Genomic DNA, 17583 nt, shown 5'->3' with positions numbered 1-17583 from the left:
GACATGATGATGTGCATTAACTAAAGGAAAGGCTACTGGAGTTACCTAGCAAATGCCACCTGATCAGACATCTGCTGGCTCAGAGGAAAATGAAGAGATGAAAACCTGAAAATTACATATTTGCTTTGTTTGTCTCGATATTTGTTGCAAAGTATCCACTGTTGTCATCTTCCTGAAGTGCATTTAATTTTAAGGTTTGCTGTGGTTAAGGTTAGGATGGGAATCTGGGATGAATATTGGTCCCTGCCTGTAACCATGGGACCAGAAATGCATGATAATCGAGCTGGAGCATAGAACTTCAGACAGATATATTATCATTACGAAAATGACAGTAGAGTTCCTGTTTCACTTCATTCTTTGACAAAATGGCTGTGAAATTAAAGGGTGGCAAAGAAAAGAATAGATTCTCTCTCCAATAAGGGGCTGCATGGCCCAAACATTTGATCTGTTCATTAGATCATGCACACTTATGTCTGTGAGTATATTACTGTACACATTCGTTACATTTGAAAAGTAATGGTACTGTATATCAAACCATCTTGCTCAATATTGAACCATCTTGTTGAAGTGCACCTTAACAAAGCTTGCTGAGGCAGGCGTTAGCTAATCACACTGATCCCATCGAGTCCGGGGATTGAAATTGGCAGCCACACAGTCACAAGCCCACATCTCCATTCTCTTCATTACTCCTTAAAATAGATGCCAAGTGGTGGAAATATGAGGGTGACTCTGGAGAGTTCTACTGGTTATGAATGAAAGCTGGCTACATAAACACACACACACATCTCACAAAAGCAACTATACAGATATGAATGTCTACTATTTTCACCTTTATTGGGTTGGCAGCAACAACAAAACCATAGCCTTTGACAAAATTTCAAAATAAAAAAATAGATACTGTGTAATTCAACACACTCTGCCTGCTACTCAAAACATCAGCAGCCTAGTTGATTTAACACAAATGGGTGCGCCATACCTTTGTCAGAATTTGTCTGATTTTTTTGGCTGTACAGCAGATTAAAAACAGACACACACACTTTATATACAGTATACTCATATACAGTATATTGTGTAAAGGTTTAAACATAACTTAATAAATAAATACATATTACTCTGTAATTAATTAAACTCTTTTTACTAAAAGCCTCGATCAATGCACTTGAAAGTAAGACAACTTGTTTAAACAAGATAACAGTTTTGATTTTCTACCACTTCAGTTTGGTCAGTGTAATACAGACATATATAAACAATTTCATTTTAAATATTCATTCAGGGGCTCTTGGATTTTTTAAACCTTGAGCCAAGACACGCATTTCACATAACCCGCTACAAAACAGCCCACCAAAGGAATGAATATTTGTGCAACTTCTGACCAATATATGGTAACAACTGAGCTATTTTTACTTTAGGCGATTACAGAATTTTGCTTTCTCTTGTCTTATATGTTGTTGTTGTTTGTCACCACATTGTGAAGATAATACAGCACTAATTCAGATCCTATATATTTTTTCTCTACTACCCCACTGCACTATGCTCCAAAGAAGCACCAAAAACACAAGCTATCAAAATTTAAAAAATATTATTGTAAGTAGTATTTGACACGACTATGCTGTGGTTCCCTACTATTATTCTTCATATATGCCAGGTCATATGGCTATAGAAGGGAATTCACAAGACATAGACAAATCTGCTGTCTCTTCTTATCTTACAGATATAATGTAGACGTCAGGTAGAAGAACATGTACCCACTTGAAGGCAGAAGTCAAACCGACTGTGATTAATGAATGACTTGGCCCATTTTTGGTTCAAGTGGAAACCCTTCTGAACCTATCACAAAGTCATCGAAAACTAAAGCCAATGACAATGTACCTTCAAATGTGTACACGGTCACAAGGTATGTTCATGTAGCTGAAAAATGTTTTTAAAAGTGCAGCATGTCCATGTAACAATAATTGTTTCTCAACATCTTTTTTCACTTTTCCTACAAAATACATCTTTAGGCACGTATACAGAACAATCTGTAATGCATTAAAGCTGCATAAAGCAATATTTATTTTTCTAACATTGAAACAATTCCTGATTATGTTAAAGGGTGATGAATGCTGATGATCCCACAAAGAATCAACACCCCATACTGCCGCTTTACACAGCTGCTTTTACCTCACTGATGGTTATCTTAGTTGTCTGAACCAACAAAACCAAAACAATGCCCGCACATACAGTAAAAACCATGGGCAGCCACTCCCAGCACATGATTTTTTGAAGTTGACTGTAGGCTATCTGCCTTGTGTGAAAGTGCAGAGATCCAAAGTAAATGAGTGGCTGGTAAGAAAGTAGAGAATGGAGATTTCTGTTGGTGATGTTGGTTTACGAAACCGTGGCTTAAAAACAATATTGTACTTACATTCATCAGGTGGCCAGAAAGACCCTGGAGTAAAATGCTCATGTAGCTCTGTTTCTGCTGGACGTGTAAGTAGCAAATTGCTTGCCAACATGCCACTAAAATACAATAAGCTAAAGGCTTATTATATTAGAGTCTTTCTGCCCCTAGTATTCAAAAATCACTTCATGCAGCTTTAAAATGAGGAATGATTTACACAGGGTACTGTTAAGCAGCATAGAATGCAGTTACAATATCAAGGGGCAGGGTTTGTTGTGTCACTTGGTTTCTAGCATGGACATATATACACGACAAGCAAGGCCTAAACCACAGATGACACTACTACATGAGCAAATTGGGAAATCAGTATAAGTCATTGGCTATAGTACGTGGCTTTATTCATGTGAAATGAATTATGCTTTGACACTGATCCAATGATCAAGGGAATGTACAAGATTAATTAACTGGAATGACTATACTACTGTGCTGTAGCAAAGGATGAGAATTATAACCAAAGGCAGTCTGTAGGTTCCTTAATGACACACATCATCTGCACTGGGGAACAGTCTTCAGATTTTACCAAGCTGGAATGTGCACAGTAAAAGAACAAAATAACTCTAATATTTTAGCATAATGTTGCAAATTTCTGTTTCACCTATACTTTGCCCTTCACAGTACAGTCATATGTTGCTTGTGTACAAACACCATGAATGAAAAGATTCAAGGAAAATTTAACAAGCCCAGTTACCAATTTATGTTATTAATTTTTTAGGTTTTTTTCCCCCAAGCGTTACAGTGTAATTCCCAGTTAGGTTTGACCCTGTGAAAAATGCACACTAAGTACTGTGTTGATACACAAAACATTGAGAAGCGTGTAAGAAGTCGAGGCCTGTTGTTTGAGGGCAATAAACTTTTCATGTTTATCAGCAACAGAAAGACAGTGGGACAAATTAAAAGTAATGAGGATTGTCCAGCCAGTAGTTTAACAAACCAACACAAGATAAGCAACTGATAGCCTTAAACCTTTAAACTAAGCCTGTAATTTCAGATCAGTTAAGTTTTAACCTCAGAGCGACCTCCAGACAGATCAGATCACATTAACCTGAGCCCCTGGTCACTGCTGCTGGGAAATAAAATCCATTACAATCTTTCAGAAAGATAACTGTCACGGATGCAGAGCACCCAAAACCAGGCTGCCAGTGGGTTAAAAGCAACGACCAGGAGGTGCATCTAAAAATAATGTCCTCAAGTCAGCTCATTTACAAAATTCTGCTTCTTAAGTAAAAAGTTACAAATTGAACTTCCTATGTCATAATTAGACAATGCCGTTTTATTTTGCCAGTTCTTTTTGTTCGCTCTCCAGTATACATGGCCCTCCATATACAGGGGAAGAGGGACGTAATATTTATTTGCTTGTTAGAAATGGCTGTCATGAGCGCTCATGCATCAAACTGTTAGCAGAATACTCATAACACAGCCATATCTGGAATGCCACGCCAATGGTGGGATTCCTGGCATTGATGGGCCATTTCATAAGAGCAAGGGGGGACCTTGGGAAAAAAAACTCTGTGCTGGATAGTTATCTACTGAGAGCATCAGTTCCGTGTACTTAATATAGAGACCTCAGTGTCAACCCGCCACATCTTTTGTCTGAATTCTGGAAATAAGGTGCTTTTTGTATGGTTGCGGCAATCAATCGCTGACCAATTATAATCAGCTAAAATTAAGATCAGCAAACAATGGAAGCAGCGTGTCATCTGTGGAAAATCTGATACAGGTCACACTGTTAAATTTGGCCATCTACATTATAGATTAGTTACCATGTTAAGTCAAGTGAAAACTTTATGAAATCCTGTTTTGGGGATTTAAAAGGTTTCAACACTCCTAATACATGTTTAGATATACAGTCCTTGGTCTAATGCTGTGGTGTATAAGTATATTTACACAGTGCTGTATTGGAGTTTTTTCCATTTAAGATTGATATGCACTGTTACATTACGTAAAAGGTTTTGCAGAAGCTCTGAATAAATAACTTTATCTAAATTTTGGTGACTGGCGAATCACACACTGTGACCAGTACATAATTTTTTGCATCTTTCTCCAGTTCACCTAACCATTATGTTTACAGACTCAACACAAAATACTTCAACAGAAACGGACTGCTCACCTTCCTTTAGAAAACAGTCAATAAGCCATCTGTTATTCACCAGCAGCAAATGGCTGTCATCATTGTTACTGTATGTGTTTTTACAGTTAAATAGTCAAATATCCTTTAAACAGGTTTGTGAGCACAAGTGTAAGTTATCTTGTCTCTGCTAATGACAGTCATAGAAAGTATGGAGACATTGAGGTTGATCCATTTTACAACCACTAACAAAATTAAACAGGCATGAAATAGTGTGGTCACATTTGATGTCTTAGGAAATATTTGTGAATCTTTTGGAGTTTTGTCTTCCCACTATTTTTGACCTGGCTGATGACATACAGTGAGATGTAAAGGTTAAGAAAGCCACAGGGAGACTACTTTTTACGTGATCCACAGACAAAGTCACATACCACAGAATAAAAGCCATCACAGGGTGCCGCCAATATCATTACATCTCTGTTAAGATATTGCACCCATCTCCTTGAAAAGCTTGTAATGCAATAAACCATGTTTTTTTTTATGATCAAGGCAATGTCACCGGTGCCAGCTGACAGGTTGATCCAACAGAAATTGTTTTCCGTTTAGCTAAGCTCTGCCAATTTGACTAGCTGCTAGGCTTGTTAAGATTCACGTTTCCCATTCTCAGATTCCAGGAGTATCCTCATCCTGTAAAAGTCATTTGTTCAGATGGAGCATGAGTTTGCCCTCTTCCTTGGTTTAGGCTCCCCAAAGTCCCTGTCATCTGCCGCACAGTGGCTGAAGGAGCACATCGTCTGCGAGAGCCTACGCATGCCCAGGCGGAACACACTATTAGACAGGCTGTAGATGACACAGTTGCAAAAACTGTTGCTGATGGCCAGCCAGGTGGTGATGAAGGAGAGGGCAGGGCTATCCAGCACATGGGAGCTCTCTAGCAGGAAGTAAATTATGTATGGCAGCCAAAGCATATAGAAAACGCTGGTGATACGGAAGAGCACCATCGCATAGCGCCGATCAGGTCCATGCCCTCCGTGATGTCCATTGCCACCCCCCTCACCAGCTTCCATCTCCTGGCTGGGGAATCGTGCCCGTCGTTCACTGATTTCCCTGTTGTGCTGCTGGCAAATGCGAAAGATATGGTAATAGGTAAAACAGACCACAAGTGCCGCAGGTGCATAGAGCAAACACACCACAAAGCCTGTAAAGAGGGCAGAGGTGGGCCAAGAGTGAGCACACCACTCAAAAATGTCCCCATGATAGCCTGGCTTACCCCACCCAAAGAAGGAGGGCAAGAAAACCAGACTAGAGTAGACCCATATTAGGGTGATGCAGCCTCGTAGCCGGCATGGTGTCACAAGCTGGTTATAAGATAGTGGTTTAGTTATGGCCAGGTAGCGGTCCACACTGATACAAGCCAAGCAGGCCATTGAAACACTCTTCAGAACCGAAATGACATAGCTGAACACCTGGCATGTGATGGGCTCCTGGACACCTGCTGGGTAGTGGAGTAGAGACAGAGTGGGCACTAAGCAGCTAAGACCCACCAGCAGGTCAGCGTAGGCCATGGTCTGGATGAAGTAGCTGGTGGTGTAGTGGTGTAGCAGAGGGGCACAGTGAAACACAAAGATCACCGTCAGGTTCCCGGCAATAATGAGCACAGTCAGAAGTACAATGACAGCAGTCTCCAGGACGCAAGCCTCTAGGCCTTCGTTCAACCCCCAGCCCAAGGGACAAGAATGGTTGGAGGCCCTGCCTGGAAAGAAATCTCCATGGCTGCTGTTGGCAGTGAGCACTGGGTCTGTTGTCAGTTCAGACTGGTTCATTGTTCTGGGTGCTATCCAGGTGGGTCAGGTTGTTTGGTGTGCCACCCATAAGGCAGCTGGTCTGAAACTGGAGAACTGCCTGCCTCCCAGCCGCTCTATACCGGGTGTCTGCAGCCTCCCTCAGTTAATGGAGCTCAATACTCTCTAGCACACTCACTCTCTCTTTCACCTTACTCTCACATAGCTGGGTCTCAATCAAATGAACACTGACTGGAGGAAAATCAATACACCCTCTAGGAGGGTAGGACAACCCGTTTAGCTCTCCTTTTCCAATCACTCATGGTTAGTGAAAGTAGTGGGTGGGTAACAGTCAGGAGTAGAGAAAAAAATGCTGTATTCCTTTAGTAAACCTAACGCAGGGTAGCTTTAGTGCTGTGGCCAGCATCTATCCCATAGGCACATTTCCCTGCTGCCTTGCCTGCGAGTCTGTGGCCTCATCTCCTGATTCTAATGAGGGTTGCCACTGGGAGGCTGAGGGCATAAGCTGTCCTCAACAAGGGCAGAGAGCACAGAAGATGCGAGAGAGGACACCATATGAAGAGGTTACAGCATGAAGTAAAGCACAGTGCTCTTCAGACTTGACTTGATTCTCTCTTGAGAACAAATAAGTAAGCAGCATATGGCTCCAATTTCACACCTAGAGATCAGATTAAATTTAGTGTACAGTTACCTTTCAAAAAACATATTTTAGGTCATCATTGCTTACGGGGGGAAAAAAGCTTCTTAAGAGTCTCTCTTGTGTATACTGAAGTTCGAAAAAGAAAATTACATCCATCTCTGTGAATCAATCCTTCAATTCAATCCAAAAGTGTCACTGTTCAATGGGTGCTAGAGTGTTTACTATATAACAGCAGGCTTCCCTTATTTTGGTGGTCCTCTGGTCAGTGTCTGGAGCCCATGTATGCCCAGCTATTGTCTGAATCAAAACACAGACACAGGCTAGAAAAACATGGGGATCTCCGCAGGAGATAATGTCACAGCTCTCTCAGCACACATGGCGCTGGGGGGAAAATGTGTTTACAAGGCATCCCTAGGCAGAATGAGGTAAAAACCAAGCGCGTCAAATGTCTAGATGAGTTCTGCCAGTAAAGTGATTTAAACTTTAAATCTAAAATTGCAAACTTGCCTCTCAGTGTTCTGGACTGCAAGTCGCAATAGACAAACAAATGTAAAAGTCCAGTAGCTGATGAAAGTGTTGAATGTCAGACTCCCATGCAGGCAGGTGAAAGGACTCTCTCGGAGCAATGAGAGGCCAGCTGAATAACTCAGCGCTCCACTCTATTCGACTCCTCAGCAATCCTGTGGCAGACACTTGCAGAGAGGGGTGTGGGGATCAATCGGCAATCCTTATTTATCCCGTAAACTAATAACTTGCATTTTTGTTGTGACATTCTGAAGCATTGTCAGGGGAGGCTTAGCACCTTCTCCTCAAGTGCTTAATGTAACCATAGATTTTCGAACTTGCCTTAGTCCTTTGAAATATGCACTCTGTTTAGTTGTAGAGGTATGGGGTCCTACAACTCCTCTCCCAGTATGTCTGTCGCCCTTAACTGGCAGCGCAACAAAAGGGGAATCCACTCTAGTAACATAAAGAAAAGACCAAGTCCCAGTCGGAGTGCCAGTTTCAATCACTGTCCTCTGCAAACGTCCCCCTTTTAATTCCGTTAAACAGGACGACCCACGTTTTTAGTAGATAAATCCTTAGATCCTGGCATACAGAAAGAGATGAAGGTAATGCATCTGTCAAAAGCAGCAAGAAAAAGCAAAAAAAAAAGATGACTGCGCTGATGGAAATGAGTTAAATCTGCAGCGAGGGAAGCGAGGGGACGAAGAGTCCCTCAGCCCTGGTGCAGTGAGAAGGAGAGATGCTGTGACTGGCTTACACTTCCCTCCCTCCCTCTCCACACAATCTCTCTAGCTTGCACACTCAATCTCTCTCTCTCCACACACACACACACACACACACACACACACACACACACACACACACACACACACACACACACACACACACACACACACACACACACACACACACACACACACACACACACACACACACACACACACACACACACACAAACCCTCCCTCTTTCTCGCGCTCTCTCCCTCAGCTTCTCGCTCATTGCCCCGCCTCCTCCCATCCCAGCTGCACCTGAGGCTCCCTGCCACATTATTCTGTCTCTCACACTGGCTTTTTCCCAGAGGTAAATTTGGATACATTTCCTATTTACATATTACTTATCTTTCACAGTCTGTTTTCTATTAACTAAAGACCCCCTCTCCCCTCCCACTTCTTCCTCTCAGTTTCCCTTCTCCATACATTAAGCCCCAGTATATTTAAAAAAACCCAGGTCTATTTCATTCATACATAAAAACAATCAATGGCATTGAAAATGTAACATGAACTAAAATTTTACAGCAAAAAACTGACATTTCATGGCATGCTTTTGAGTCATTCGTCATATTATCTCTAATTAGGGGGGGGGGGGGAGAGAAAGACGATGCCTGTTAGTTTAAGTGGTCTTCAGCATAAGCTTGCCATTAGTATATAGCATTCATGCATACAGGATGACACTTAACCTCCATAATCCTACGGAACATCTTGGATGGTTAATCCTAGTAAAATGAGTCCTCTCCTTTATCCCATCAGGCTCTAGGTTCTTCAGGATACTTTATTTATTCTTTATTTAACCAACAGCTTAGCACTGTTATGCCTGCTCCTTAGATACAGTTGCCGGGCAAATTCGGACAGTTGGGAGCATCCTCTGGCCAGCAGATGATAAAGAGGATCAAGTGACAGCGAATTGGCGGAGCAGAAGAGAGAATGGAAACAAACTGTCAAGCATTGTGGCTGGGCAGGAGATTCTGGCAAAAAAGACAATTCAGTGCAACCTAATAAACATTACTGTTTTTTTTTTTTTTTTTTAAACTATAAGAGCCTATGGAGGCAATGAAGAGCGGCTGGCTGCGAGCTGGATGGAAAATGGCTACTTGGGAAAACAACACTGCACCTGGCCTTTTCCAGGAAGTCTAGAGTCCTTTGATTATTTGGAAAAAGTTAATCAAAGGAGCAGTTTTAAAGGAGTAAACATGACAAGGACTAAACCAATCACATGGGAGGTGGGGTTTAACATTATGAGTCAACGAGGGAGCACTATTGCTTTAAAGCTGATATAACACACTGCACTCCTTAGTAGACAAATATGCGTATCTTGTCAGCCTACAAAGTATACTTTCAGCAGATGGACAAAAGAAAACATTATATCATTCACCTATTTTTGTCTAATTTGACAAACATAAATTTTTGGTCAAATCCACACAGAAAGTCACATTTCAAACCCGCAGACCAAAATCAAATGTGTTAGGTGAACATCAGCAAGGGAATATGCCTTTAAGAGGAAGAGCCATTCACAGACAACGGCTGAACCTAGACCTGATTAAGTGTCCTTGAGGAAGATGTAATACAATGTAAGAATATTATACAGGAAAAGGTGGCATGCAGCCAATCCAATTCTCTGACACACCACCTGTTTATGACAGAGCATTCAAGCCACTGAAAATGCCTTACACAGACTTTAAATATCGAGGCTGTAGCTGCTGGAATTTAGTTGCGTCTTGGTGTAATTACTTCATTATTTAACAAACAATGTCCTTTACTATGTGTATCTGCAGGTAACCTTAAAAATTTAACTAAACTTTAGATTTCTGTTGCTTGTCAACAATAATATATTAATTTATGTCAATAAACACTAGTCTAATTACATTTTGTGAAATACTAGGAACCTTACTTTTTGTCTCTTATTTAATAATAATGTTTAAATTATCATTTCTGTGTCTGTGTCAAGTTGTAGAATAATAAGCTCTGCCTCACATTACTGCACTTGTAAACAAGCTTACTACAAAGCACAACACACAATACAACATGTGAGTTATATCACCATAATGTAGTGTGACCTAAAGGTTTTAACGTGAGGTAGTGAAAATGTACAACCCAGACAGCATGAAACGTATAACACAACAATACTTGGTCAGTTTTTACAGGCGTTAACATGGAGACCAAATACTCTTAACCACCTGTTTTAGTTAATCTGGTCATTCAAGAGACACAGTGTGATGGAAAAACACAGAAGGGGGGGTCCAGAAAGAGAGGAAAACTAAAAATAAAGAGACAAAGCGAAGACTAAAAAAAGTTCATGCAGACAGTTCTGACGTCACTATGGAAGGAACCAGTCAATGGAGCTCTCTTCGTACAGTGCTCTTTACCTTTGGAGGTGGACACTGATGAAAAACACGACCAGAAGGCCACCGTTAATAATTCATTCTGCTCCAAAACAAAGCCAGCAGGGCCACTAGGAAACAAAGGTGGAGGCTGATTCACCTTTCACTGCTTCCCAGCATCCCACCCTCCTCCACTCCTGTGCTCCTGCTGATTCCAGTCTCAACAGCAATGTGTTAGCATAAGTAGGGAGTTTACAGCTTTATTAAAAGGCATTTAGCTGGGCGTCCGGTTAGCTCAGTCGGTAGAGCAGGCGACCCATATACTACAGCGAGCCGGGTTCAAATCCAACCTGCAGCACTTTGCTGCGTGCCATCCCCTCTCTCTACCCACCTTTCCTGTCTGTCTTCAGCTGTCTCTGAAATAAAGGCATAAAGGCCAAAAAAATAATAACTTTAAAAGGCGTTTAGCTGATGGGCAGAAATGTACAGTTACAGTAAGCAAGGAGGTAGTGGGTTCACCATCTTGTTCAAGGACATTTTATCAGGACAGGGTGAGTAGGTAACTAAGTGAGTAAAGTTGATATCTGCAGCACCTTTCTAGAGCAAGCATGACATATTACAAACTTCACAGTCAAAAATTATACAAAAACAGCAATCTAAGGCCTTCCTGTACCAAGTCCACATTGCTGACCTAATGTCTAAAGAACAAAAAAACTCTGTCTTAAATGATGACCAAGGGAGAGCCAGTAAGCCCAGTGAGATGACATTAAAAGGGTCTTCTGTCTGTACAAAATCTGCAAAGGTTCCTGCATTGAAACATACAGAGAAGCAGGTTACAAAAAGTAGAGGGTTAAAGAGAAATGTTCTGCTGCATAGATGTTGACAACAGATGACTGCAGTAATTATGTTAATATGTGGAATAATGCACAAGTGAAGCAGATAGTTTCCCTCCAGTCAGAGATATCATGAGTTCTTGTTCAATGATCCAAATGACCAGTGGATGTGTATTGTCACATCAATGGTAATTTTTATGCAACTGCTTGTGGGATGTTTGCCAAATTGTGTCTGAAGTCACTCCAGTATCATTAGATTAGTGACTCATTCAATTGTATCAAAGTATTTTGAAGGTGTTTCTAATTTACTGTTCTTTGTATAAATGAGGTGCTTCAACTTCAGCTGGCTGACTGGTTTACAATATGATGTTTTTGAGGTTGGTTATCAAAGAATTTTATTTGGCTGAAGGGTAAAATGTAAATGTAGTTGCTTCTATGCTGTAGCTCCGATCACTGACAACCCTCTTGTTCAAGAGTCTGGGGGTTGGGATACAGAGGGATAGGTGGTTAGTGGGGCAGATTAGAGCTGGTTCACTGCCTGGATACAAACATTCGGCGAGCACTATCAACAGACCAACACTAAACCAGCTTAGCAGGCAGAAGGCAGCATTTATATTTATCAACAGTGGACTAAGCTTTGTCTGGATTCAGTTACCAGGTTGAAGGCACTCAAGAAGTAGATTCTGAAGCACTGAGAACATTTGTAGTCATTGCCTTTAGTGCAGCATGGCTTTCTTGCCGGTCATAAAAACTGCACTGGAAATTGAGATGTAATACATTGACACTATTTGCCAAAATGAAATCTTGGTTTCCATGTGGATACAGTGACAATCAGAGCACTCAATTCAGGGAAAACCAGACTGTCATCCTCACATCTGTATAGTACACTGCGCACACCTTACTGCTATCACTGTATGTTAAACTTTTGCAGTCACCTCTCTTGACTTGTAAGCCAGCTATAAATTTGTAGCAAGTTATGATTATTGTTTTAGTAAGTAATGCTTATGAGGGCACATTCTATTACTGGTTAATATAACAGAGAAAATGTATGAAGCAGGCACAGTGGGAAGGGGAAAATGTCAAATATAAAGATAGGAGCTAGCTCACAGCATGTGGACAACAAAGTAGCAGCTATTATTATCACATTTCATATGACAACAACTTATGTTCAACACTCATAACAGAAAAAAATATCTCTACCATATTCACCTCCAGCACAACGTCAGCATGCAGTTGAATGGTAAAGAGGAGCTAAAGGTCAAAGAAAGGCTGCCTACTGAAATCACCATCTATCATCTTCATTTAATCTCACACCACATGGCAGTGAAGACCTGTCTGACCGCTCAGGTTGAGATATTTATATTCATTATTCTGTAACTCCTATTGTCCTTGCACCATGTAGGTCAGATTGTAATGTGCATCTCTTCTGTCATCTGTAAAGGCCTAATGTAGACAAAAAGTCTTTGTACCTTTACTTGAAATTGATTTTTTTGTCAAAGAAAAATAAATAATTATTTGTTGAATAAATGTCATTGTATAACATGCAGGTCAAGAATGCATTTTGCATTTTCATTTTCAACACCGCTGACAAAGAGGCAATACTACTACTGTATGTTCAGGAGGCTCTTATTATATTTGTATTTCCATTTTTATTTTTTACTTTTTTCTATATTCATACACCTATACATTAATTTATATTCTATATATTGTGTTATATATATTGCATATAAGTACTATTCTTTAACGTTGTGTGAGTGGAACAACTGTAGCGAACAAATTCCCCCCAGGGATCAATAAAGTATTTCTAATTCTGAATCTGTATGTAGTACTGTGTTGTTGAGCAGATTCTTGTACATTTATTAAATTAGAAGATACAAGCTGGTGCCACTCTGCACTGAGGAAGAAGAAGAAGAAGCAGACCACTACTCTAGCTGTGAGGCTACAGTTGGTACGAGGACTGAGACATGGAAGTGTTGTGACCAGAGAAGACGCTGTAGGCTGGATCTCCTTAATCCGAGCTGTCATATCAGTGTCAGCCTGGCTAGGGGGCTATGCTAATACTCACATAGTGGATACACTCACTACTGAATGGCAGCACAATTAAGCTATAATAAACAAACTTGTTTATAAAATGATTTTAACACACCTTAGGCATGGCATGTACATTCCAACTACAATAAAAATTATCTGACTACAGAAATGCCAGATCTGATTTTTGTTTTTCTTTTCCAGATATTGATTTTTCTGAAGCTGTGAAAGAAAGGCAGGGTGTCCTTTTGTGGTGCCCATTGGGTTTCTGCTGTGGATATGTGAATGGGAGCTGAAGGGCGGCATTATGGAGACACACACAGAGCCAGGATGGGAGGCTTGCTGTGAATAGACCTATATTGTAAGGAGGGGAGAATGGAAGTGGTGTTGCTTGGCTGTCTTGTGGCCATGCAGTGCAGCTGGTCCCTACAGATACTATGAAGAAGGATGGGATAGTGCGAAGTATGTGCGTGTCTTTGTGCAAGAGGCAGTGATTGACAAGACTATAGACCCTCAAGGGGATTTTTTTTCACCCATGAATGATGGGAGACCTCAAACTAGCAGCAGGGCACACAACTAAGCCAGATGAATTATGTTTATGTATGTGCATAATGTGCATCTGTGCATACATGCCTACTGTATTTTCAGATAGAGGTGAAAACCTTGTATCTCTAAAATGTCTATGTTTGAAGACCTAAGAAAAACTTGTGAGCTTAGCTTTGATCATAGTGCATGTCTTTCAGCTACACCAATGGGTTTTGAAAGGATTTTTGAGGTCTACAAGGATTGGCAAATGGTGCAAATATCAATGTCACCAATGTTGGAGATTTGTCCTTTAATATGAATACAGTATCAATGTATACATACAGCAAGTATGCACCTACAGTGAAATTTTATACCAAAACAAAATCCTAACAATGTATTAAGAAATATAAATGGTTCTGTGTGCCGTCATCAACTGAGACAATCCAATTTTCAGTTACTCTAATCGACAGAGAAACAATCACTTTTCTGTGTCCCTATAAAGGTTACAACAGTCGAGTCTGTGAGTAATAATATACTTTGCACTGTCACACTCAACCCCAAACACCTGTGCACCTCGCTAGATTGTGGAGCTGTCCGGGTTTTTTCAAAATTTTAACTACTTGCATGTCACCACTGTGTACAGTAGTGACTGCAATGGTTGCCAGAAGGTTTAAAAAGTAGTAGTTGAAATTTGGGAGTGTGTATTCATAAGTAGCTGGCCACCTACCCAGGTTCCAATTATCCAAATATCAAGTACTTAATGAACCAACGCAGAAGTTAAGAGACAAAGGCAAAAGGAGACACAGAATTGTCATGGAGACAACTTCAAGCTGATAGAAGTCCACAGACCCTTGCAGTTACCATGGCAGCCTATCTTATGTACATTGTACTCCATGTATCTGTATGTGGGTTATCAGGCGTGGGTGTAGCATTATCCCAGCCTGGCTGCATGGCTGATGCTACCTTTGATTGTACACAGACGTTAAATGTCATCGCTAAGCTGGCACCTGGCCTGAATATGATTCAACATCAAAATGTAAAGCACCTGACAGCCTTGGTCTAATTTGCTCGTAGATTTCATTACATGCTTTGAACAAAATTAAACAGAGCTGGTTCAGTCATAGGTGGGAATTTCAGCGAGGTTCAGAAGGGAAATGGAAAATGATAGATGCATATAATCTTTACAGCTAAAATAAGTTTTTAAAACCTTTTAAAACTTTTACCTTACACTCATTTCTGTAGCTATAAATAGCATTTCTCTGTCAAAAATAATTATACTAGGGTCACCACATTTCCATTTAGTGGCAATATATATGATACCCAGTGCTAATAATTACAGTAATTCTCTAACCCCAGACTGGTACATATTTGGTTAACCAGGGAGAAAAGGGTAGAATATTGCACAAAAGCAATGAAAAGAAAAGTTTAAAAAAAAAATCAATTCCTTTAGAAGACCTTCAGTTACAGTATAAGGCCCCTTACGGCCTGCTGTGGTGAAACCACTGTTCCAGGCTTCTGATTACAGCAGTCGTACCTGTGGAGAGATGCTGACCTCTGTTAATACACTTGCTGTGGTGTGAGTGAGATTGGTCTTTGGAAAGGCAGACCTGGAAATAGCTGGCTGAGCTTTTTTAAGCTGTGGGTTCAAGCGAGGCAGCACACCTTGGGCTTGTTCGGCTCTAGGGAGACGAAAAGGTTGTTCAAATGTCACTAGCAACACCCCAGCCCAGACCCCAAACACAGTCCTGCGCCAGCCGAGAAATGAGTCATTTGTGAATGTCTCAGATGCCCTAAGGCCATGGTGTGTGTGACAGAGTGTGTATTTGTGACTCTGTGTGTGATGACTGTAAATGAGAGCAGTACAACACTGAACACGACACTTGCGATCTATGATATCAAGCTAGACGGCCACAGGCCACATGCTGCTAAATGCTCAGTAAGTTACTCCATCCCAGTGGTTCTCACCTTGGGAACAGACCCCTCAAGAGGTCACAAGATCACTTTAGAGGCTCGCAGCATGATTTATGAGCTCAGAAAATAATAAATACAAAAGTGCTACAATAGCAGTTTTTAAACTTGTCAGTCTCCACAGATAGGGAATAAAATAAACTGCTGTATCTCAAAAAATTATTCTTCAATCAACTCTTCACCCCCCTCCATGCAGCGCATTATGAGTAGGCAGCACCTCATCAACATGTATAACCTATATAAATTCAGTGGTAAATGATGACGATTTGGGTGCTAAATGAGTACCAGTGGAAGGTAACACTTTGCAGTCTATGTAAATTATAATCGCCAGATACCAGAAAAAAACAGTGTACTCAGATAGCTAACCATTATTCAAAACGCACAAAAAAACATTTAAAGAGCTTGTCTGAATGTGGCATATTCCAGCACAAAACTAGACACAAACAGAATATAAACCTGAGATAAGTTTCATTAGAACGGCTGCAACCTTTTCTCTATTTTCTGTCTAAACTATTTTTTGCTGTGTTATTAACAGGCCTGCTACAGTAAATTATATTAGAGAGAAAGTGCACAGGAATCATTCCTAAGGGTGAAATATAGAAGACTGAAGGACATTTTATTCAGAGTGTCTGTAGTTTCATTAAGATAAACCCCTGACTTTTTAAGACCTTTCCAATGATGTTTGCGAACAGCATTAAGAAAAAGTTTTATGCATATATTTGCAAAAACAAATAAATCTAAATGTTACACTTTTTTGGCACCATGAACTTAAACTGATGATTGTTGGATATTGTTTTTGGTTTTTATAAATCCAAAATTCAAAAATCTGTTTTTGGCCATGTAAGTTTTGGACTAGAAACCACACATGGTTTAACACCCATCAGCTGACTAACATAACGCCTGTCCAGAACCCCTGGCGATATGCAGCACCGATTTTACGACACTGATATCCCTTCCATAAGGGCGACAGTCCAATTACTTAAAATTCAATCAGCATTAACGTCGTCACTGAGCCCAGACAACAGACATTAATAAGCTCCACATCGCCCTCGCCGATGCAGTCATTTGCCTCTTTCCCTCCCTCCTGCATCTTCCCTCAGTTCCATTCATTTGGTGCAGCTATTAATAGCCCGGCCACCCGCCTATCAGTACCATCACTACTCCAGCAAGACAGAGGATGTGGGCATGGCCCAGCCAGTGGAATGAGAATAAATGAGCTGAACTACAGAAGCATGTTCTTATGCAACAAGAAACAGAGAGAGAGGGAGAAAGAGAGAGAGAGAGAGAGAGAGAGAGAGAGAGAGAGGGAGACAGAGAGAGAGAGAGAGAGAGAGAGAGAGAGAGAGGGAGACAGAGTGAGGGAGAGGAGAGAGAGAGAGTGTGAGAGAGAGAGAGAGAGAGAGAGAGAGAGAGAGAGAGAGAGAGAGAGAGGAATAGAAAAACATGTCCATATGAAGAAGAAAAAATGAGTGTAAACAAGTGAGATGGTAAATAAGACAAGGGAAAAGAAAGATACTATAGGAAAGAGAACAAGTTAGAGAAATGGGACATAAAGAGCAAAAGAATAACTGTCCCAATTTACCAGATAAAGATGGTGAGAAAGATTGAGGAAGACAAAGAGAGAAATTTACCCACTAGGTGAAAGACAACTAAAAATATGTGACTCAGGAAAAGAGAGAA

At 40.7% G+C, this 17583-nt stretch overlaps 2 protein-coding genes across 4 annotated transcripts in view; both read right to left on the bottom strand.

Moving 5' to 3' along the window:
* rabgap1l (RAB GTPase activating protein 1-like) overlaps positions 1 to 17583 on the bottom strand; it is a 110469-nt gene that overhangs the window by 62573 nt on the left and 30313 nt on the right. The gene's annotated exons all lie outside the window — the stretch shown is intronic.
* On the bottom strand, positions 810 to 8434 carry gpr52 (G protein-coupled receptor 52). Its single transcript, XM_051377393.1, has one exon. The coding sequence runs from the start codon at positions 6326 to 6328 to the stop codon at positions 5210 to 5212; it is 1119 nt and encodes a 372-aa protein (XP_051233353.1). The 5' UTR covers positions 6329 to 8434; the 3' UTR covers positions 810 to 5209.

This window comes from Dicentrarchus labrax, unplaced genomic scaffold (assembly GCF_905237075.1).
Source record: "Dicentrarchus labrax unplaced genomic scaffold, dlabrax2021, whole genome shotgun sequence".
NCBI classification, from domain to species: domain Eukaryota; kingdom Metazoa; phylum Chordata; class Actinopteri; family Moronidae; genus Dicentrarchus; species Dicentrarchus labrax.
Note: the sequence above shows the minus strand (reverse complement) of the source record. Positions and strands in the feature narration are given on the sequence as shown.